The 22,720-nt window shown below is 40.7% G+C and overlaps 1 protein-coding gene and 1 pseudogene across 2 annotated transcripts in view; one reads left to right on the forward strand and one right to left on the reverse strand.

Annotated features, from left to right (window-relative positions):
* The window catches only part of LOC132225132 (vascular endothelial growth factor receptor kdr-like), a 388,352-nt gene extending 366,575 nt beyond the window's left edge, over positions 1-21,777 (forward strand). For both annotated transcript variants that reach the window (XM_059680383.1, XM_059680382.1), the window contains exon 31: positions 17,743-21,777. In XM_059680383.1, coding sequence (XP_059536366.1) covers positions 17,743-17,944 — 202 coding nt within the window. In that variant the 3' untranslated portion in view covers positions 17,945-21,777. The remainder of the gene's footprint in view (positions 1-17,742) is intronic.
* On the reverse strand, positions 13,036-13,974 carry LOC132224633 (negative elongation factor A-like; annotated as a pseudogene).
* Positions 21,778-22,720: the final 943 nt, after the last annotated feature.

The following is a 22,720-nucleotide window of genomic DNA, read 5'->3' on the forward strand; positions in this document are numbered from 1 at the left end:
CAGACCTTCTGGGCATTATATCTAAAGCCCTCACTTTTTTTAAAAAAATTTTTCTAATACCATTTGAAATTGCTGAGAAGATAGATGAACCAAGCTTAAAATTTGGGATTAATGGATATTGAGAAGAGGAGGAAACGGAAGATGCAGTTTCTGGCACATTCTATCCTATTTTCGAGGATAGAATATAATCATGTTTGCATTCTACTCCTTTCTAGTTCTCCTCACTGTTTTCCCAGGCTTGCAGAGGGTCTGTTTCTATACTCAGAATGTTAGTTCTCTAAAGGAAAGGGTTATACTGTGTATTTTCCTGACCTCCACTTAAAGCCCCTCTAGCATAAAGGGTACTCACTCAGAAGCTGGTTCCCAGCACTGTTTCAGGCACATGGCATACATTCTTTCATTGATTTATTCACTAATTTATTTCAGCAAATATTTATTCCATGCCTGTTTTGGTCTGGGTGCCATTGTATTGCTGGGAACACACCTGGAAAAGAGGGAGCAGGAAATAGTATGACATGAGATGAACTTTTTGAATTATATAAGGACCAGATCATTTAGGCTTTGTGAATTTATGATTTTATTCTGAGTGAAATGAGCAGCCATTGGAGGGTTCAGAACTGTGAGATGACATGGTCTGACTTGTATTTTTAAAAAATCACTTTGAGCCCAGCAGGTGTGACTCAGTAGATAAGCATTGACCTATGAACCGAGAGGTCATTGGTTCTATTCCTGACCACGACACATGCCCAGATTGCAGGCTGAATCCCCAGTAGGGGGCATGCAAGAAGTAGCTGGTTGAGGTTTCTCTCTCATCAATGTTTCTATCTCTCTCCCTCTCCCTTCTTCTCTCTGAAATCAATACAAATATATTTTTAAAGAATCACTTTGAGCCCTAGCTGGGTAGCTCAGTTGGTTAGAGCATAGTCTTTATATGCCAAGGTTATGGGTTCGACCCCCAGTCAGGACACATACAAGAATCAACCAGTGTATGTATAAATAAGTGGAACAACAAATTGATCTCTCTCTCTCTCTCTCTCTCTCTCTCTCTCTCTCTCTCTCTCTTTCCTTCCCTCTCTAAAACTCAATAAATAAATATTTTTAAAAAGAATCACTTTGACTATTGTATAAATAATAGATTGTAAGGAAGTAACAATGGAAGTAGGAATATCAGTTAGAAGGTTATTGCTCTAGTCAAGGGGAGAAATGATGGCTTGGATGGAATGGATGTGAGAAATAGACATATTTATTGAACATTGAAGATTGTTGATGTTTGTTATTAGATTATCTCTTGACCTCAGTTTCCTTGTCTGTAAAGTAGGATTCATAATTCATACCTACAAACAAAACATTGTTGGAAGCAAAGTGTCAAAAGCCAATTAGTAAAAGGTTTTAAAAGGACCACAGTGCCCTAACCAGTTTGGCTCAGTGGATAGAGCTTCGGCCTGCGGACTGAAGGGTCCCGGGTTCGATTCTGGCCAAGGGCATGTACCTTGGTTGCAGGCACATACCCAGTGGGGAGTGTCCAGGAGGCAGCTGATTGATGTTTCTCTCTCATCGATGTTTCTAACTCTCTATCCCTCTCCCTTCCTCTCTGTAGAAAATCAATAAAATATATTTTTTTAAAAAAAGGACCACAGCTTTGATCTTCATCTACTCTTTTCTCTCTTTTATCCCCACACTCCACTTCCAAGGCAACAAAAGAAATTGAATGTCTGAAGAACCATGATTTATGTTTTATCAGTTCCCCAGATCCTTGGCTCTTTCTTCTCTGCCTAACTTCTTCATGATTACATAGACACCTATGAAATTATTCTGCAGGACCAACTCTTTTCATCAGCAGCAAATTACTTGAAGTGGAATTTTTTCAAAGTAAATAATAAACCCTCTTCACCTTCTAACAAAGTTCCTTCCAAACATACTCACTGTTTGGACTGTTATAATAAAAGATCTTAAATTTGTTTTTTCACTAACAACCAGAATTTATTTCTGACAGTTCTGAATGCTGGACATCTAAGATCATGATGTCAGGATGATCAGGTTTTGGTAAAAAGCCTCTTCTATGTTGCAGATGACTGACTTGTACTGGTATCCTCACATGGCAGAAAGAAGAGTGAGCTAGCTTTCTGACCTCCTCATGTAAAGGCTCCACCCTCATGACTTAATCACCTCCCAAAAGCCTCACCTTTAAATACCATCACATTGTGAATTAAATTTCAACATATGAATCTCAACACAGACATTTGGTATAAAACACTTACCTGCTGAAGTTTAAGGCATAAGTGCTGATGCCACTACACTGTCATTCTCCAAAGATACCTGACAAACACACCCCTGGTTCAGCTTCTAAGTTAGGTATGAACCCACTCTGATCATGATATCTTTGTGTTCAGAGATAGATTTCTACCCACTCTCCCTCACCCAAGTTCCACACACTTACCTCTGGGTTCTGCTCATACATTCAGGAGGAAGAGACAGACTGCTGACAGTCTCAAATAAAGTTAGCAAGAGACCCTCATATGCACTGCCTCACTTTTCTTTACTCCAAAACTTATCTGTCACCATTAGATCAGGAAAGACCTTCAAGACCTAGTGTATTTCAAGATTCTTGTTTCATAGGTGTGGATGCCCAGAGAGATAAACTTTGGTCCAAGGCACTCTTAATAATAATAATAATAATAATAATAATAATAATAACAACAACAACAACAATAATAAGTACAACTACTATACTCTTACACCATGCACCAATTACTCAGTCTTCACAACAGTTGCATGAGGTAAATATTGAAAGTTTAAATAATTTACAAAGTTCTGACAACTACTAAGTATTAGAGACAGGATGTCAACCCTCTACTTCCTGCTAAATCCAGTCTTGCTTTAGAGCTTGATCTCTCTAGCAGAAAGCTAACTAAAGTCCCATTCTCCAGACTCCTGGATAGATACTTTTTCCAATATGTATAATTTCTAAATAAATCCAAAGGTAAACACACAGAATCAGGCAGTGAACCTTCAACAAACACACAGACACTTGGGTATGGTGATCCCAGAGATATATGACAGCTGTTTGGTGCATCCCAGTAGCTCAAAGTATGGTACAGTGTTTCAGAAACAGTTCAGAAGCAACACTGGCAGACAGAGGTTCTCCCACTGTGAAGTTCTTTTTTTCTGGGGAGTGACCTATTTTCCTCACTTCACCAGTTTCAGAAGCTTACTTACCCCTTGAAGGTTCTCTTTAGCTCTGTAATTAAGTAGAGGGAAAAGTTCTCAAAGGAGGTAGCCAGAGGTAAAGTGACAAGTGCTACCTCTTTTTCCCAAAGTGAATGCTACAGGTGCATTCCAGACTATTGTCTACAATTATTTTTATTGAAAGGGAAAATGCATTTTTTTCCAATAGCACCTGGGCAGTGGATTGTTACTTGCAAGATAGTTGTGCTACCTATGGCTTGGATTACTAGCTTCTCTCAAGAGAAAGCTTTCCGATTTAACATGTGTCACAGGTTTGACATTCTTCACCCATCCCATCCATCCAAGCCATCGTTCTGATGTACGTGAATATCTGTGCACACAGAAACAACCATACAATTAAGAATATATTATTCAAAGAATAAGGACATTACAAGGACCTTACAGCCTACTTTATTTTTTTTAATACTTATGTGTTTAGAGTCTTCAAAAAAGTAACATTTGCATCCATTATATTCTTTTGCTTTGGGGGAAAACATTTTACAGATTGGTACACATTTATGTACTGGCCCTCATTCTACATCCTCCCAGTTGAGTATGTGAGACCTTGGGCAAGTAATAGCAATGCTTTGAGTCAGTTTCCTCATCTATATGAAAAAGGGAGTATTCTCCACTTCATAAGGTAATGATATATATTAAGCCAGTGAATAAGTATAAATTATATAGCTCAGTGCCTGGCCCATGGTTAAGTTAATTTATAAAGATGAGTTTTATTTTTCTTTTATGTAGGAATTAACTGATTTTTTTTTGAAATTTGCATTTGAGGTTTTTTATTTCTCATTGCTGGCACATTGGAAAGGGAGTCACCAGTTGAGCTGCTTGGTCAGGTATCTGGCAGACATATCAGAAGGGGCTATCTGTATTTCAATACCATCACCACCATTACCACCATCACTACCACCACCACACTATAATTGCTAAGAGTTAGAAAGGGTCAAGGAAGTTTTTATTTAGGTAGTTAAATTTCACCTATCTTAGTTATATCCTACCTCTGTCATGCAAAATATTTATTTTGTTCCCCCTTAGATAAATGTATTTTTACCACACCAGAACTTACAAGGTTGCAAGGGCCCCAAAAATCCAAAGACAGCATTTGCTTTCTAAATTTTTAAAATTTCTTAAATTGTTATATTCATTTTGACTTTTCATTTTTAAACAATTGTGGTTTATAGTAATGTGTAAAGAAATATGGAAGTCCCAAGCATCCTTCACTCAGACTTCTAATTTTAACATCTTGTGTAACTATAGTACAATGTCACAATCAAGGAAATAATATTGATAGAATCCATGGAGCTATTCACATTCCCCTAATTACATATGAATGTGTGTGAGTATTTATAGCTCTGAGCAATTTTAAAGCACATACAGCTTTGTGTAATCACCACCTATCAAGAGAGAAAATAGTACCATAACCACAGGTACTATTGTCCCCTTATGCTACCACTTTATAACTATGCCACACCCTCTCTCCCTGTCCATAGCCCAGAGCAACCAATATATTTTCCATCTGGATAATTATGTTACTTCACAAATATTATATACATAAATGGTATCATGCAATAGGTACCCTACTGAGATTGGCATTCTTCTCCCTAAACATCCTTTCCTTCACTTTCATCTAAGTTGTTGTCCATATCAATAGTTAATTCCTTTTTTATTTTTCAATTACACTTGATATTCAATATCATTCTGCATTAGTTTCAGATGTACAGCGTAGTGGTTAGAAAATCATGTACTTTACATAGTGTTCCCCACAATGTTTCAAGTACCCACCCACCTGACCCCATAAACAGTTATAATATTATTTACTATACTAGAGGCCCGGTGCACAAAAATTTGTGCACTCACGGGGGAAGGGGGTCCCTCAGCCCGGCCTGTGCCCTCTCGCAGTCTGGGACCCCTCAGGAGATAACGACCTGCTGGCTTAGGCCTGCTCCCGGGTGGCAGAGGGCAGGCCCAATCCCTTGGTGCAGCCCCTGGTCAGGCTCAGAGCAGGGCGATCAGGAGGTTGTGATGCCACCCTCAGTCACGCTCAGGGTAGGGGCCTATTGGGGGGTTGGGGCACCGCCCCCTGTCACACTCAAGGCAGGGTCGATGGGGAGGTTGCGGCGCCACCCCCTGTCACGCACAGAGCAGGGCCAATCAGGGGGTTGGGGCCCTGCCCCCTGTCACTCACAGAGCAGGGCCCATCAGGGGGGTTGGGGCACTGTACCCTGTCACGCACAGAGCAGGGCCAATCAGGGGGTTGGGGTGCTGCCCCCTGTCATGCACAGAGCAGGGCCCATCAGGGGGTTGGGGCGCCGCCCTCTATCACCCACAGAGCAGGGCCAGTCAGGGGGTTGGGGCGCCGCCACTCTCACACTCAGGGCAGGGCCAATGGGGAGGTTATGGCTCTACCCAGAGCAGGGCCCATGGGGGGGGGTGTTGGGGCGCCGCCCTCTATCACCCACAGAGCAGGGCCGATCAGGGGGTTGGGGCACCGCACCCTGTCACACACAGAACCGCAGGCCGATCAGGGGGTTGGGGAGCTCCCCACTATCAGGCACAGAGCAGGGCTGATCAGGGGATTGGGGCGCCTTCCCCTGTCATGAACAGAACAGGGTGGATAGGGAGGTTGTGGCCCCACCCCCTGTCACACACAGAGCCACAGGGCGATCAGGGGGTTTGGGCGCTTCCCCCTGTCATGCTGATCCCGGTGCCCGGAGGCCTCGTGGCTCCACTGATCCCGGTGCTGGGAGGCATATTACCCTTTTACTATATTGGGTAGAGGCCTGGTGCACGGGTGGGTGCCTGCTGGTTTGCCCTGAAGGGTGTCCTGGATCAGGGTTGGGGTCCCCACTGGCGTGCCTGGCCAGCCTGGGTGAGGGGATGATGGCTGTTTGCAGCTGGTCACACATCCTTCAGGGTGGGTGGTCCCCACTGGGGTGCCTGGCCTGCCTGGGTGAGGGGCTGAGGGCTGTTTTCAGACTGGGGGTGACTGAAGCTCCCAACCGCTCCTCTTTTTCTTTTTTTTTTTTTTTTTTGTTCTGGGCCAGCTTTAGCTTTGAGGCTTGGCTCCAGCTCTTAGGCCTCTGATGCTGAAAGTAGGTTTCTGGCCTTTGCTTACAATGTTGTGATCCTGCTGGCTGAAGCCAGGCGGACTAAAGCAGGTTTCTGAGGTTTTGTTTAGCTTCTATATTTGTTACATAGTTGCTTAGAGTTGCAGCTCAGAGGCCTGCAGTGGCAGGCGGGGAATGTTGGAGTCCTCCGTCACTGAAGCAAGCAAGCCTCATGTTAGTTTCAAGCTGCCTGGCTGCCGGCCGCCATCTTGGCTGGCAGTTAATTTGCATATTGCCCTGATTAGCCAATGGGAAGGGTAGTGGTCATACACTAATTACCATGTTTCTCTTTTATTAGATAGGATTCCCAATGCTATAATCTGTATATCTCTGACTATTCTGAAACAACCAATTTGTAATTTTCAATCCTTCATATTTTTCACCCAGTCACCCAAGCCCCCTCCCATCTGATAAATGTCAGTCTGTTCTCTGTATGAGTCTGTTTCTATTTTGGGTTTTTTTGTTGTTTATTTTGTCCTTTAGATTCCACCTATAAGTGAAATCATGGTATTTGTCTTTCTCTGACGTCTTTCACTTAGCTGAGAGTTTTTATCATGAATGCATGCTGGAGTTTATTGAATGTTTTTTCTGAATCTGTTGATATGACCATGTGATATTTATTTTTCATTTTGTTTATGCAATGTAGCATGTATATTGATTTGCAAATATTGGACAAACCTTGCGTCCCCAGAATAAATTGCTCTTGATCATGGTGTAAGATTTTTTAATGCATGGCAGGATCTGATTTGGTAACATTTTGCTAAAACTTTTAGCATCTATGTTCATCAGGGATATTTGTCTGTAATTTTCTTTCTTTGTTATGTCTTTACCTGGTTATGGTATCAGGATAACATTGGCCTAATAAAAAGAGCTTGGAAGTCTTCCTTCCTGTTGAATATTTTGGAAAAGTTTGAGGAGGATAGGTGTTAGTTCTTCTTTGAATGTTTGGTAAAATCCGTCTGTGAAGCCATCCAGTCCAGGGCTTTTGTTTCCTGGGAGGTTTATTTTTTATATATTTTTTATTTTTTATTACTACTTCAATTTCACCAGTTGTTATTGGTCTATTCAGGTGTTCCACTTTTTTCTGATTCAGTTTTGGAAGATTGTATGTTTCTAGGAATTTGTACATTTTGCCTAGGTTGTCATTTTTGTTGGCACATAGTTGTTTGTGATATTTTCTTACAAACATTTGTATTTTTATGATATCACTTGTTACCTCTTTTCTTTGATTTCTGATTTTATTTATTTGGATCCTTTCTCTTTGTTTCTTGATAACTCTGGTTAAAGGTTTGTCAATCTTGTTTATCCTTTCAAAGAACCAGCTTTTGTTTCATTGATATTTTGTGCTGTTTTTTTTTTATTTTGTTTGTTTCATTTCTATGTCATTTATTTCTGCTCTGATCTTTATTATTTCCTTCTTTCTACTTGCTCTCAGCTTTTTCTACTGTTCTTTTTCCAATTCTTTTAGGTGTATGGTTATATTGTTTACTAGAGATTTTTCTTGCTTCTTTGAGGTAGACTTGTAATGCTATGAACTTTCTCAGGACTTCTTTCCTTGTGTCCCATAGATTTTGGATGTTTGTGTTTTCATTTTCATTTGTTTCCAAGTTATTTTTAATTTATTCCCATTGATAACCCATTCATTGTTTAATAAAATGCTACTTAGCTTCTGCTGGGGTCCAACCCCAGCGGGTCCAGGGGTCCTCAAAGGTGTGGACGGAGTTGGCGAAGAAGGAATGACACGGAGACAGCGTTCAGTTGATCAGCAGCCTATCCAGGATCTCTAGCCAGGATCTCCAGCCAAGTTCTGTTCTGGATCTCCAGAGAGGTTCTGCTTAGGATCTCCAGCCAGGTTATGTAGCCATGTTCCCTCGCTAGGTTCTTCAGCCAGGTTCTGTCCAGGTTCTCCAGCCAGGTTCAGTCACCAGGTTCTAGTCAGGCTCTCTTGCCAACCTCTGCAGTCAGGTTCAGTCCAGGATCCCTTGCCATGTTCTCTCCAGCAAAGCTCCTCCATCTCCTGGTTCCGCGTAGGTTCTGTCTTCTGAGTTCTGTCTCTGAAGTTCTGTGTTCTAAGTTCTGTCTCTCTGTCTTGTTACATCTGTATTTATACCAGTTGATTCAATCCTATCAATCTCTATTACAAAGGTTAGGGCATTTCTTATCTCCATTCCAGGGAGTAAAGATTATGTAGCTTAAGCATGATTGTTCGTAGTTAAAGTGATTAATTACCCGCCTGGCACTTAGTTGAGGGGTTTTATTCCCTCCCTAACTTCAGGGGAAAATCCCTACCTGGGGAAACAACCTTTCTCAGAGAGGAGACCTTGGTTAAAACACATAGTGCCAAGAAGGTGAGCAAACATATTAAGAACAGTATGCCATATATGCCAGGTCCCTTGAAACAGCAAGGATGGACCGGCTCCCGGCAAGCTTCCACATGTTTGAATATTTTTGAGCTTTTTATTATGGTTGATTTATAGTTTTATGCCATTATGGTCCGAGAATATGCTTGATATGATTTCAAACTTCTTAAATTTGTTAAGACTTATTTTGCATTCTAACATGTGGTCTATCTTTGAGAATAACTCACGTGCACTTGAGAAGAATGTATATTCTGCTTCTTTGGGATGAAATGTTCTGTAATTATCAATTAAATCCATCTAATCTAGTGTATCATTTATTTCACTGTTTTCTTGTTGATTTTTTGTCTGGAAGATCTAACCATTGATGACAGTGGGGTATGAAAGTCCCCCACTATGGCTGTATTGCTGTTGCTTTCTCCATTACAGTCCACCAAGGTTATATATATATATTTAGGTGCTCCAATATTGGGAGCATATATGTTTTTAAGGGTTCTATACTCTTGTTGTATCAATCCCTTAATTATTATGTAGTGACCTTCTTTGTCTCTTTTATGGCCTTTGTTTTAAAGTCTATGTCTATTTTGTCAGATATAAATATTGCTACCCCAGCTTTTTTTCATTTCCATTTGTATGGAATTCCTTTTTTTTTTTTTTTTTGCATCCCTTTACTTTCAGCCTGTGTGTATTTTTTGTTCTGAAGTGGGTCTCTTGTAGACGGCATATTTATGGGTTGTGTTTTCTTATTCATTTGGCTACCCTATGACTGTTGATTAAATATATTATTAATAGGTACTTATTTATTGCCATTTTTATCTTTATGCCTATGTTTCTCTCTTCTTAAAGCAGTTCCATTACTATTTCTTGCAATATTGGTTTGGTAGTAATGAACTCCTTTAGTATACTTTTGTCTGGGAAGCTCTTTATTTTGCTTTTGATTTTAACTGATAGCCTTGATGGATAGAACAGTCTTGGTTGCACTTTTCTTGATTTTCATTACTTTGAATATTTCATGCCAATCCCTTCTGGCCTGAAGTGTTTCTGTTGAGAAATCAGCTGACAGTCTTAGGGGAACTCCCTTGTAGTAACTGTTTCTCTCTTGCTTCTTTTAAGATTCTCTTTTTGTCTTTAATCTTGGTCATTTTAATTATGATATGTCTTGGTGTGGATCTCTTTGGTTCATCTTAATTGGGACTCTCTGTACTTCCTGAGCTTATGTGGCATTTTCCTTCACAAGACCAGGGGAATTTACTATCACTGTTTCTTCAAAGAGGTTTTCTATCACATGCTTGTTTTCTTCTCCTTCTGGAACCCCTATGATGCAGATGTTGTTTCTTTCTATGGTGTCCCAAAGTTCCCTTAAACTATTCTCTTGTTTTTTAATTATTTTTGCTTTCTGCTATTCTGTTTGAGTGATATTTTTCTATCTCATCTTCTAATTCACTGATCCGATCTGCTGCTTCATCCAGCCTACTGGCTATTCCTTCCAGTGTATTCTGTATTTCACATATGGTATTCTTCATTTCTGACTGATAATATCTCATAGTTTCTACATCCTTTTTCCTGCTGCTGTTCTCATTATGTTCCTTAAACATCCATTTTGTTGTTGTTTTTAAATTTATTTTATTTTCTCCATCACCATTTATCCACTCTATGCCCTCTTTCACCCCCACCCACAAACCTCCACCTGCAATTACCATGTTGTTGCCCATGTCCATGAGTTCTCTCTTTTTATTATTTTTTGCTCAATCCTTTCACCCTCCAAAACTCCCCCCACACCAGAGCTATCTGCCTGCTCTCTATGTATGAGTCTGTCTCTATTTTGATTGGTAGTTCAATTTGTTCATTAAACTCCACATATGAGTGAAATCATATGGTACTTGTCTTTCTCTGACCAGCTGATTTCACTTAGCATAACGGTCTCCAGGTATATCCATGATGTCACAAAAGGTAAACTTTTCTTCCTTTTCATGGCATTGTGTACATGTACCACAGTTTTTTTGTTTTGTTTTGTTTGTTTTTGTTTTTTATACCACAGCTTTTTAATCCATTCAACTACTGAAAGATACCAGACCAGCTTCCAAATCTTGATTATTGTAAATAATGCTGCAATGAAGATGGGGTACATATATTATTTCAAATTAGTATTTTTGGATTCTTCAAATAAATTCCCAGAAGTGGAAGAACTGGGTCATAAGGAAGTTAAATTTTTAAGTTTTTGAGGTGCCTCTCTACTGTTTTCCACAGTGTATGCACAAATCTGCATTCCCACCAACAGTGCACTAGGGTCCTCTTTTTTCCACATCCTCACCAACACTTGTTGCTTGTTGATTTATTGATGATAGTCTTTTTTGCAGGTATGAGGTAATATCTCATTGTGATTTTAATTTGCATTTCTCTGATGATTCGTGACATTGATCATCATTTCATATGTCTATTGGCCATCTGTATGTTCTCTTTGGAGAAATATCAATTCAGATCTTTTGGGCATTTTTTAATTGGATTGTTTGGGGGTTTTGGGTATTGAGTTCTATAAGTTCTTTATAAATTTTGGATATTAACCCCTTATCAGATGTATCATTGATGAATATGTTCTCCCATTCAGTGGGTTGTCTTTTCATTTTGTTGATGGTTTCTTTTGCTGTGCAAAAACTCTTTAGTTTGATGTTGTCCCATTTGTTTCTTTTTTCTTTTGTTTCCTTGACCAAGGAGATATATCAGAAAAAATATTGCTAGGAGAAATGTCTGATATTTTACTGTATGTTTTCTTCTAGAGTTTTATGGTTTTGGGTTTAACATTTAAGTTTTTAATCCATTTGAGTTTATTCTTGTGTGCAGTGTAAGAAGGTGGTTTAGTTTCTTTCTTTTTTTTCTTTTTTTGCATGTATCTGTCCAAGTTTCCCCCTTTAATGACTAGACTATCTTTAGTTCATTGTATACTTGTGCCTCCTTTGTCAAATATTAACTGACTATAAAGGTGTAGGTTTATTTCTGGGCTCTCTACACTGTTTCATTGATTTATATGTCTGTTTTATGCCAGTACCATGCTTTTTAAATTATTTTGGCCTTGTAGTATAGTTTGATATTAGGTGGCATGATTCCTCTAACTTTGTTCTTCTTTCTCAACCTTGAGCATTCTTATAACCAATTGGAACTCTTTATCTGATAAATTGCTAGCTTCCATTTAATTAGTTCCTTTTCCTAAGAGTCTTCCTGTTATTTCATTTGGGTCCTGTTTTTTGTCTGCCCATTTTGGCTGTCCCTTTGTATTGATTAATATGTGCCTAGCTGTGGCAACTGATCACTCCAGGTCACAGATTTGGATCTGATCTTCTGGAGACACCCTATGAAGTGTACTGGGTCACTGTGGCAGGTTCGTTCATCAGAGGGCTCAGAGGGTATTAGGCCACTTCTAAGAGGCAGTGTCAGACAGCGGGGCCAGTCATCCAGGGGCATTGGGTTAGGCGTGCTGATTCAGGGCAGCAGGTCCCTGTGTCCAGCGAGGCCTCTTGTCAAGGTGTTGGCGCAGGCCAGGCACTCTGCTCGTGGGGGTTTGGGGAAGACCAGATGCTTCTCCACTGGTGCAGGGTATAGTCTGGGCCAGGCGCTTCTCCACTAGTGCAGGGTGCCTCTCCAGTGGTAAGGCTAGGCCAGGTGCCTCTCTGCTGGTGGAGGCTGCAGGGTTGGCCAGATGCCCAGCTCACTAATATGGCAGGGCAGGGCCCACACACTACCTGGCAAATTTGCCAGCCAGTCCACCAAAACCTACAGATCAGGCACACTATTTTAATAAAGATTGCATTGAATGTGTATAGATTTTTTTAGGTAATATGGACATTTTAATGATGTTAATTCTACCAGTCCATGAACATGCTATAGTCTTCCACTTGTTTATACCTTCTTTTTTTTTTTTTTTTTTCCCCCAACATCCTGTAGTTTTCCGAGTATAAGTCTTTTACTTCCTTGGTTAATTTTATTCCTAGTATCTTATATTTTTTGTTGTAATGGTAAGTTGAATTTTTTCAGTTTTTTTTTTTCTGAGAGTTCATTATCTATATAATAAAAACCCAGTGGTCATAATGCCGTAATGACCAAAGACCAGTCACCAGGAGAACGAGGCTTTAACTTCTGAGAGGCTGGACTTCACCATGCTGCTGAGCCCCAGACCCCAGGCTTTAGATATGTTCTCAGGATGTTTTGGACTTACTTTTTAAGTTTTAAGATGGGTAACTTTTTGTGTGATCTAAGTCACTTTTTTGGATTCAATATTACATTTTTTAATGTTAAAGTTAACCAAAAAAGTTATAACTTCTTAATTTTAGTGACAGCTCTGCTTGTTATAGACTTGCCTTTTTTATTTTTCTTAAATTCCATTGGCCACGAGGGAGGGTGGCATTCTTGATGACCGTCTCCTCCTTGGCCGGCTTTTCCACCACTTTCGTGTCCAACATCTTCCTCCTTCTATTTGCCTCTAGGCCAGCACCGTTTGTATCCAGCTCAGAAATGTGAAGCAGCTTCATGCCCCTCTCCTTTCGCAGAGGTGTCCTCAAGGGTGGGATGGGGGTCTGATTCCCCGGAGGGCTGAAGACACTGGGGGCCATGGGGCTCCAGAAGGGCACCTGCTTTGGGATGCCTTTGAGTGGGGTTGTGGTGTCCATCTTCCAGAGCAACCCCCAGCCTTTGGTGTCGAAGGGAACCCCTGTGCTCCTCTTCAGCTGCTGGGCAGTCTCAGGGGCTTTCTGCAGGAGCTCATCCCTCAACGTGGCACACTTTGGTTTCCTCTTCAGCCGGAAGTATTTCACCGGAGGGGCTGAGGGGGCCGGTGAAGATCATCAGGGTGCTTTTATTCAAGTACAGGCACTCGAGAGGCAGCATGGCAGATGCGTCACACTCAGTCACCTTCTCTCGAAGTTCTAGAATATTCTGAATGTTGGGATTCTGCTTTTCAAGATCAAGGTTAAGCGAGCCCGGGTCTGGAAAAAAACTTGAGAATGTTGGCTACCCTGAGCACCCAGGGGTCCGAGTCCAGGGTAACCAGCTGGATGATCTTCATCAGGGCGCCTTTCATCTTGCCACTGTGCAACTCTGGAGGTGCAGTGTCCCAAGCAGCAGCTTGAGCTTCACAGAGACCAGAGGCCATGGAAGCAGAGGCAGATGTTGTCGATGACTATGGCCGTGAGCAGTGAGGTGATGCTCCTTGGCGCCCACTGCTCGTCCGTGGCGCCCAGCTTGTTGTGTAGCCACAGGCCCGTGTTGCTCTCCCGCTTGGAAACCATCTTGGGGGTGGGGGATGCCAGTGGTCACCGCTGACCCGGCATCTGTGGGTTCTATGGGTGTTTTTTTTTGTTGTTGTTGGATTGTTTTTTCTCTGGTCCCAGAGCTACTCCTCTGTAGCCCAAAATATCACTCTGCTCTTGGCTGGAGAGAGATCCTTGTATGGAATAGTGGGTCAGATGGCCCTTCCTCCAATGCAGTCACAAAGGCTCCTTGAGACTGTTCAGACCCATAATCTTGGCTTCTGCCTTTGTTTCCTCAGTAAAGCTCAGAATGCAGGGTATGGCAGGCTATATCACCTAGTTGGAATTTTGTGTTTTGTTCTTTCCCCCCCTCCACCTTTACCTGCCCTCTGGATTGAGAGCAGCTAGCTCCTCCCAGGAAAAATGGCTGTTTTGGAAACATGAACAACCCAATGCAGCACTCCTGGCTATTGCTTTTCCAAGTCTTTCTGCCCTGCTTCCCACCCAAGCCTCTCCTCAGACACCTCAAGTTCACATCTCCCTTCCTGTGTCAGTGCCTCAGGTGTGTAGTTGCAAATGAAAACTCCTGTGCTCTGGGTTTAGAGATTTTTTAAAGACCCACGAAACTGTGACTCTCTCTCCCACTGGCTCTGGTCTGCTGGGTATAGACTCGGTTGCTGTCAGCAGTCCTGCTACCTTTCGCAGCTGATTGGATGAAACATGCACTGCGGATCGCCCTGCTATGGATCAGGAAGTGCCACCATGGGTTGGGTAGTGCAGCTGGTTAGGTGTGTGGAGTCCAGTCTGTGCTCCTGGAACAATTCTTCCCATAGCACAGTGCTCTTTTCTCTCTCAGCATCCCTTGCCATCCCTGGGGGTTGGGCCTACTCTTCTTGTGACCTCGCCCTTTCTACCCATCTCCAGTTGTTTTCTGTTCTTCCCTATTATAAGTCACCTCCTCAACTGGACCTCAGTTGTTAATTCCAGGTGAATGTTCTCCAACTTACTTGTATTTCCAGCCTGGCCCTGGGATGAGGTGCCAGACTGGTCTGCCTATTCGGCTGCCATTTTCTCAACTCTCTAGCCTTTGTTTTAAAGTTTATTTGTCTAATATAAGTATTGCAACCCCAGCTTTTAAAAATTTTGTTTATGCAAAATATATTTTTCTATCCCTTTACTTTATTTTTTCTATTCCTTTATTTTTTTGTGTTGAGGTGGGTCTATTGTCAACAGCATATATATGGGTCATGTTTGCTTATTTATTCAACTACCCAATGTCTTTTAATTGGAGCATATAATGCATTTACATTTAAATTAATTATTGATAGGTATGTATTTCATTGCTATTTTATTCTTTATAACTATTTTTTTTTCTTCTTCTTCATAAAGAAGACCCTTTAACACATCTTGTAACGATGGTTCGGTCATAATGAACTCTTTTAACTTTTATTTTTAATTTGAGAAGCTCTTTATTCTCCTTCAATTTTACTTGCTGAGTAAAGTACTCTTGGTTGTAGGTCCTTGCTCTTAATCACTTTCAATATTTCATGCCAAATTATGTTGAGGTGTTTCTTTGAGAAATCTGCTGATACTTATGGGAATTCCCTTGTAGGTAACTAATTGTCCTCCTCATGCTGCTTTAAGATTCTCTCTTTTTCTTTAATGGCTGCCATTTTATTCATGATGTGTCTAGTTGCGGGCTGCTTTGGGTTCATCTTGATTGGGACTCTATGCACCTGGACAGGTGTGTCATTTTCCTTCACCAGATTAAAGAAGTTTTCAGCCATTATGTCTTCAAATACTTTCTTGATTCCTCTCTCTCTCTCTCTCTCTCTCTCTCTCTCTCTCTCTCTCTCTCTCTCTGTTCAGGTACCACTATAATGATGTTGTTCTGAGTCCCCTTACACTTTCCTTATTTTTTGTAATTTTTCTCTGCTTGGGTGTTTTCAAAAATAGCTAACACCTTTAAAACACTTACCATGTTCCAGGCTGTTCCAAGTAGTTTTTATATAAACATTTATTCAACCGTCTCAATTCTATGTGTTTCTTTGACAGGGAAACTAATGCAAAAAGATATTTATTAACTTAATGAATAGCAGAGCTTAATTTGAAGATAGAATTTTGGCCACTAGAGTCTTCTCTTTTAACTACAATCCTTAGGAGTTCAGAGCAAGTGAGGGAAAGGGGTGCTTGCCTACTGGGCTGGTAGGATCTGTCTGGCAAAGTGGGATCTGAATAAGACCTGGGATGGTAAGTAGAATTTAGATAAGAGTGTAAAAAGAAAGAAAGTACTCCAGTTATAGGAAAGCATGGGCAAAGGCAGAGTACGAAGGAGGCCAAGAAGTGTTGGACAGATTGGAGAATAAGCAGGTTGATCCATAGTGGGGAAATGAGGTTTACATTTTGGAAAAAACTTACAAGTTTCTTCCTAATGAGAGATGATATAACATTTTTTACATCTAGCCTCTTTCAGAGTTGGCTGCTCTTACCCAGGAGATAAAAGTCTTAAGCCACAAAAGAATAAGTGGTAGTGGTGAAGGCATCTTCTACTTGACAGAAGAACCATATACCTTTAAATGGCATGACAACCACGTCAGTGGTACACTTTGTTACAGAGGTGTGGACCCCTCAGAGATGATTTCTTTTCCCCCATTCCCTGAACACACTGAAGCTCATTCAAGAATAGCATGCGGGAAGCTGTGCCATTTCCTCAACTTGAAAAATTCTATATATCATTGAATTATGTTTCAGGAAAAAGAAAAAAATGCCATTTATTTTGATTCCTAGAGTCTCCTGTACAATAAAAATAAAGTTCCTAATAAAATATTTTATGTAAAAGAATCTCATTAAACACCTATTAAGAGATTTGTTAAACTGGTAGGAAAACTGGGGCTTTTGTCCCCAGATCATAATCCAGGGCCAGGGCTACAAAGGTCCTGGGGCCCTAAACAGTCTGTACAACAAGGAAGGCCCCTTTGGGGGAGTGCCCTCAGGCTTTAACTTCCACTAAGGGATCTCAGGAATTGTTAGGTGATAGAGACAAATAAGGGGAAGTTCCTTTGTGGCATAGGGGCTCAGGATGAGGAAGAAAGGAATATCAGAAGAGAAACTCAGTGCCCCAGGATCCAAAGAAAAGAATTGCTTCCTAGTCTTCCACCCCTACTGCAACCACTCTGATATGCCTAGAGACCTTTCATTCCTTCGTTTACATATGAAGAATGTGAGTGATAGTGAAGAGAAGAAACAAGACTAGGGTCACAGGAGATTCTTTCTGTGACAGAGAGCATGACACCTCAAAGCTTTAAGTTAACCTGTATGTGATTGCCATTTTTATAGGCCCAAAATAGTCAAAGAAAATATTAGAACCATAAAGAGTTTAAAGATTATCTAATTCAACTCTCTTTCCTCAAATTCATCCTACAATTGAGGAAGTTGAAGCACACATCACGAATCTTCCAAGGTTACACATCTCTGTAAAACTTCTTGGGCCTTGAGTAAGTGTTAGCAGTAGACATATGCCACATTGTAAATATTACTAATGGCTTTCCACAGTCAGATAAAAAAAAAAAATGCCTGCTAGAAGAGGCCACAGTTTCTATTTCCCGAGTTTCTGCATTTGCTTAACACAGGTCACCATAGTTCGTGGAGACCTGTGCTTACCAAAGGGAAAAACTTGGTATTTTTAAAAGAAGCTTTAGTCTTTCCACATGTCTGCCAATATCTAGCATCCATCTGTCTAAAATATGCCCTCCTATCTCTAAAATCATCAGATCTAGGCTAAGTGTGTTTCTTTTCCTCTCTTACCAGCCTGAATACTGTCATCAAGAACCAGGAGTCCCTTCAGAGTGAGACTGAGATGGAGCTTATGGAATACCATTCAGGCTTTGAGCTTGAAGAGGAAGACCAGATTAAAGAGACTTCCCTTCTGCCACTGGATTCTACCCTCGAATGCCACAGTCCACCACCCGACTATAACTCCGTGGTCCACTACAGCACTGTACCCATTTAACCTACTACCAGTGCCCTTTGCCACCCCTTTCAAACTACTCCTTTTTTGCCTCAGAAATCACTAATTCTTTTCACTTTATATCATGGTAACAGAATTACTAACTTGGGACTGGAGAATGAAAAAAGAGCACCTTGGCAGATAATCTTGATTCTTCACAATTTTGGGGGGCACAGCTGGCCAAAGCAAGGCCCCCAAGCCTGATAGAGAGACAACATGATGTTCAGTGCCATTTATCTTCCTATTAAACACCAATGACTCTACTTGGGTGTGTAAAGCCCTACAATAGCACCTTCAGTAGTTCCATATGCACGCCCCCTTCAACTTAGCCCATTATACTTTCATGAGGGCCACTAGTCCAGTGATGGCGAACCTATGACACGCGTGTCAGAGGTGACACACAAACTCATTTTTTTGGTTGATTTTTCTTTGGTAAATAGCATTTAAATATATAAAATAAATATCAAAAATATAAATCTTTGTTTTACTATGGTTTCAAATATCAAAATATTTCTATAAGTGACATGGCACCAGAGTTAAGTTAGGGTTTTTCAAAATGCTGACACACCGAGCTCAAAAGGTTCGCCATCACTGCACTAGACAGAACAATCAGAGCAATCTCTGTTGAATCCTCAAAGACCTCCAGTGCCTCCAATCAGTAACTGTGGTCCCATTATATTCATATCTTGGCAATAAGTTTTCAAACAGAACTTGGTGGACTTTTACCTGGATGTCTTTAAAACTCTAAAGCAGTCAAATTTACTAGGGTTTGCCAATAGAAGGGAGTTGGCAGCAATTTACATGCAATGCCACCCAGAAGAATCCTTTGGTTTCAAGCAATTTGTAGAAGTTTCCATGGGAGTTGGTCATGCCCACTATATTTAGGATACTCTCCCTATGAACTACCAGTTTTATCACCTTTGTGTTGTCCCCATGCCAGAAACATCCAATCACACTCATGTGAATTTCAAGAGTACCATGACTTTGATAGATAAGCTCCAAGATCCACCCAAGGTGTGTCTGCATGGACTCAGACAGAATCAATGAAGGAAGGGTTTGTGCATGCTGCCCTTCCAGATTGGCCTATATTTCTCTGCTTCTCGAAAGTCCATGTCTCTACCTCTCTTTCAAAGGAAGGAAGTGTAATCCCCTTCCTGAGGGTCAGGGGTAACTATGATAAATACTGGCCCTGTCTTTAATATTCTCTTTCTAAAGCAACTATTCAGTTGAATCACATCTGATGAAGCAGTGTGTCCCACCTCTACCTAAGCATGGGATCATGAAGCCACACCAGGCTAACAATGTGCTCATCCCTGTGTTATATAGTGAGACTATCTATTGACTTTAGAGATAGTGAGTTTCTTCTGATTCATAATGAGTTTCTTCTGATTCATTCTCAGAGCACAGAGAAAAATGGGAGTAATCAGCATTCTACAAAAATGAGGACCTAAAAAATACTCTGGTTCCTTCCTACTCTCCATTTTGTGTATGAAAAAATTAAGAACCAACCACTAAGGGGCTTGAATGCATGTCTTCTGACTACTAACCCAATCCTTTTCCCACTATTTAGACCATGTAGCCACATGTGTACAAACACATAAACGTTTGCTAATGTAAATGATGATACCACTGAAAGAGATCTCAAGAGTAGTTTTTTTCTTTGCTTTCCTTTTTGGCTAGCATGTACACAGAAAAGACACCTTCCTCATGGGATCATTGGCCTGGGTTTCTGCTCCAACTGCTCCCATATCTTCTACAGTGGCCCAAAGTATCCCAGAACTGCACAAACCTAAATTTCACTTGTTTCTCAAGAGCATTAGTGACATAAAAGGCAGCAAGAGTCAAGCTGCTCCATGTACTATCCATTTAAGAAGTTTGTAGTCCTGGCTAGTTAGCTCAGTTGGTTAGAGCATTGTCCCGATATGCCAAGATTGTGGGTTCATACAAGAATCAAGCAATGAATGCATAAATAGGTGGAACAACAAATCTCTCTCTCTCTCTCTCTCTCTCTCTCTCTCTCTCTCTCTCTCATCAAGCAATCAATATATTTAAGTTTGTAAAGAGTCCCAGACACACAAGGCCTTTAGCCCTAGAAAAAAGTCCAATTTGGTGATATTCAAAACAAAGAGGTAAATGCAAACCCTTTTACCTCCCCCATGCCTTGGCCTAATGACAATACTAGAAACATTTTCTGCTTGGAAAAAGTTGTGCCACATGTGTGATGGAAGACAGGATAGGGGGATTACCACTAGCCTCCAACTACTACTAGGGTGGTTCTCTTCCTCCAGCTTTTATCCAGGAAGTGCTTGTTTTCAGCTGTGCTCCTAGGGAATGGTCTGAATCAGTTTTGCTACTGGCCTAGGCAGGCAGACCCTATGAGTTGAATAAAGTACCACTGGAAGGTTATGGTGAAATGGCCAAGCCCAGTTCCTCCCTCTTTCCTATCTCTGCTGAGAAATGATGGCTGTAGAGATAGCAAGAAATTGATCATCATTTAGCCACCTACCCAATGGGAATTACCAGTTGTTCCTAATGGTCAACAGCTTTGGTTAATACAAACTTTATGTAGTGGGATCGACAGGGACAAAGTCAATGATGCTCTTATCATATTTTTCTGATTTAGCTTAACTAGGGAAAAGAGCCTCTCAAGTGTTCAAAAACAAAACAAAACACAAACCTCTTCAGTAATGCACATGGCTCTGCTACCCAGTGTTTTAGTGAAGAGAAGTTCATTCCATAATTTATTCAGCAAGAGGATTCAGCTTTGGCAGGACATGCTTATACCATTTCTACTTTATAAAAAGCTTTTTCTCAAAGCAGACACTGACCAGAATTTTTAAGAGGACTTCATGTAGCTACAAAGACAATATAAACATCTTTAGACAGTTCTAAGGACCCCTCAGAAGAGGTCTTTTATTTTGTTTGTTTAATCAAATTCCAGAATAGGTGTCCTTAAGTCAAAAGCCTTGGCCAAATTACTTAACACAATGGCTTCCACTCCTTTACTACTGCTCTCAGTTGCTGAAGACCTCTTGTTTTTGTTCCCATTCTCCATTTGGACCTCATATTGGTTCATAGCCAGGAAAGATAAGCAATAAGGGAGGCTCCTCACCTCTTTTTACCTCTTGAATGGGGAAAACCCTCCATCAAGAATGTCACTTCTCGGCCTTGGCCAAGTGGATCAGTTGGTTACAGCATCATCCTGATATACCAAGGTTGTGGGATCTATACCTGGTCAGGGCACATATAATAATTAACCAATGAATACATAAATAAGTGAAACAACAAATCAATGTTTCTTTCTCTTTTTCTCCCTCCTCTAAATCCAATAAATAAATAGGAAAAATATTTTTTCAAGTTTTATGTTTTCTTAAATTTATCAGGATGACATTGGTTAATAGGATCATACATGTTTTAAGTTCATTTTTCTGTGATACAAGATCTGTATATTGCACTTTATGCCCACCATGAAAGTCAAACCATCTTTTGTCATGTCACGTCTCACCTGAAGCGTGGGCAGATATCCCAGCCCTCACCCAACCATGGTAAACAGGTACAGTGAGCATTCCATTATCTTATTGAAAGATTCTTGGCCACAGCCCACAATGGATACATTACCCAAATTTTATTTTGGTTGGTAATTTACTAATCTATTGTTTTAAACTTAACTACTACTTCTTCCTTTTATTGGAGTATATATTTATGTAGCCATATACACATATATACAGAAATAACATTTCTAACTTGTTATCCGATACCAAAAGGTGCATGTTATAATGGGCCCTTTCTGCAGAGTGGACTGTCTCATACAGAATAAAAAATGTTATCCAACAATAGTTTCAAATTTCAGCTACCTCATTCCTCACTTGGAATTACCAAACTTTATCTTCTTCTTACATTGAGCTCCTTCCAGTGTTCCAGGTAGGGCAAATATTACATCAAACTTGGTAATATTTGCCCAACCTGCTCTGCTGATAGCTAACTTCTACCCAAGATGATGAAAAAGTGAGGGAAAGAATGGGTTGATATTGGCTCTGGGACCCATCCAATTACTTGTGAGGTTGTGGAGTGGAGCTTGAGTTGTTGCGGGAGTCCAACTAACCAGGTTTCTCAGGGATTCTTGCATGGTCCCCAGGGGTGTTTTGTGGCTACTTATCTTTCTCTAATTTGTTGGCTAAGTCTTTTAAGATCTTGCACTCAATGTGATGAGCCTTTCTTTGTCATATTTGCTGGACTTTTAAACTGACTGTTTCTAGGCCATGGGAATAACAAGGCCTTTAGGGCTTTGAGACACTTTTGACCCTTCAAATAAAAATTCTGAGGCTTCTAGTATCCTCCTTAGGATAATAAACACACAGGTAGCTGATAACTGCTTTCAATCTTTTATTTCCCTCTTTGGACTCCTGTGCATCTGTGAGTACTTTGAAGCTTCCTAGTAGCAGCCTTGTTAGAGAATAACTTCCAGGACTTGGCAAAGGCTATTTGCCTGGCTTGAAAGGCTATCTTGGCTCAGGTGTCCCCCTTTTCTCTGTAGTTCTGCAAACACTTACCCGCTCCAAGAAGCTCTCTGACACCAATATATATTCATACCAAAAGTAGCTAGTAACAGAAATAGGACTGATTTTCATAGAGTGCTAATCTCATCCTGGTATGTTCACCAGCAGTCAGACTGTGTGTGTTTTTGTTGTAGTTGTTGTGTTGTGTTTTTTTTTTTCCTGCAGTACCTCCATCCCCCATTAGACAATGAGATTCCTCTCAGAGATTAATTCTTACCTTCAT

The sequence above is a fragment of the Myotis daubentonii genome, chromosome X (assembly GCF_963259705.1).
Source record: "Myotis daubentonii chromosome X, mMyoDau2.1, whole genome shotgun sequence".
NCBI lineage: Eukaryota > Metazoa > Chordata > Mammalia > Chiroptera > Vespertilionidae > Myotis > Myotis daubentonii.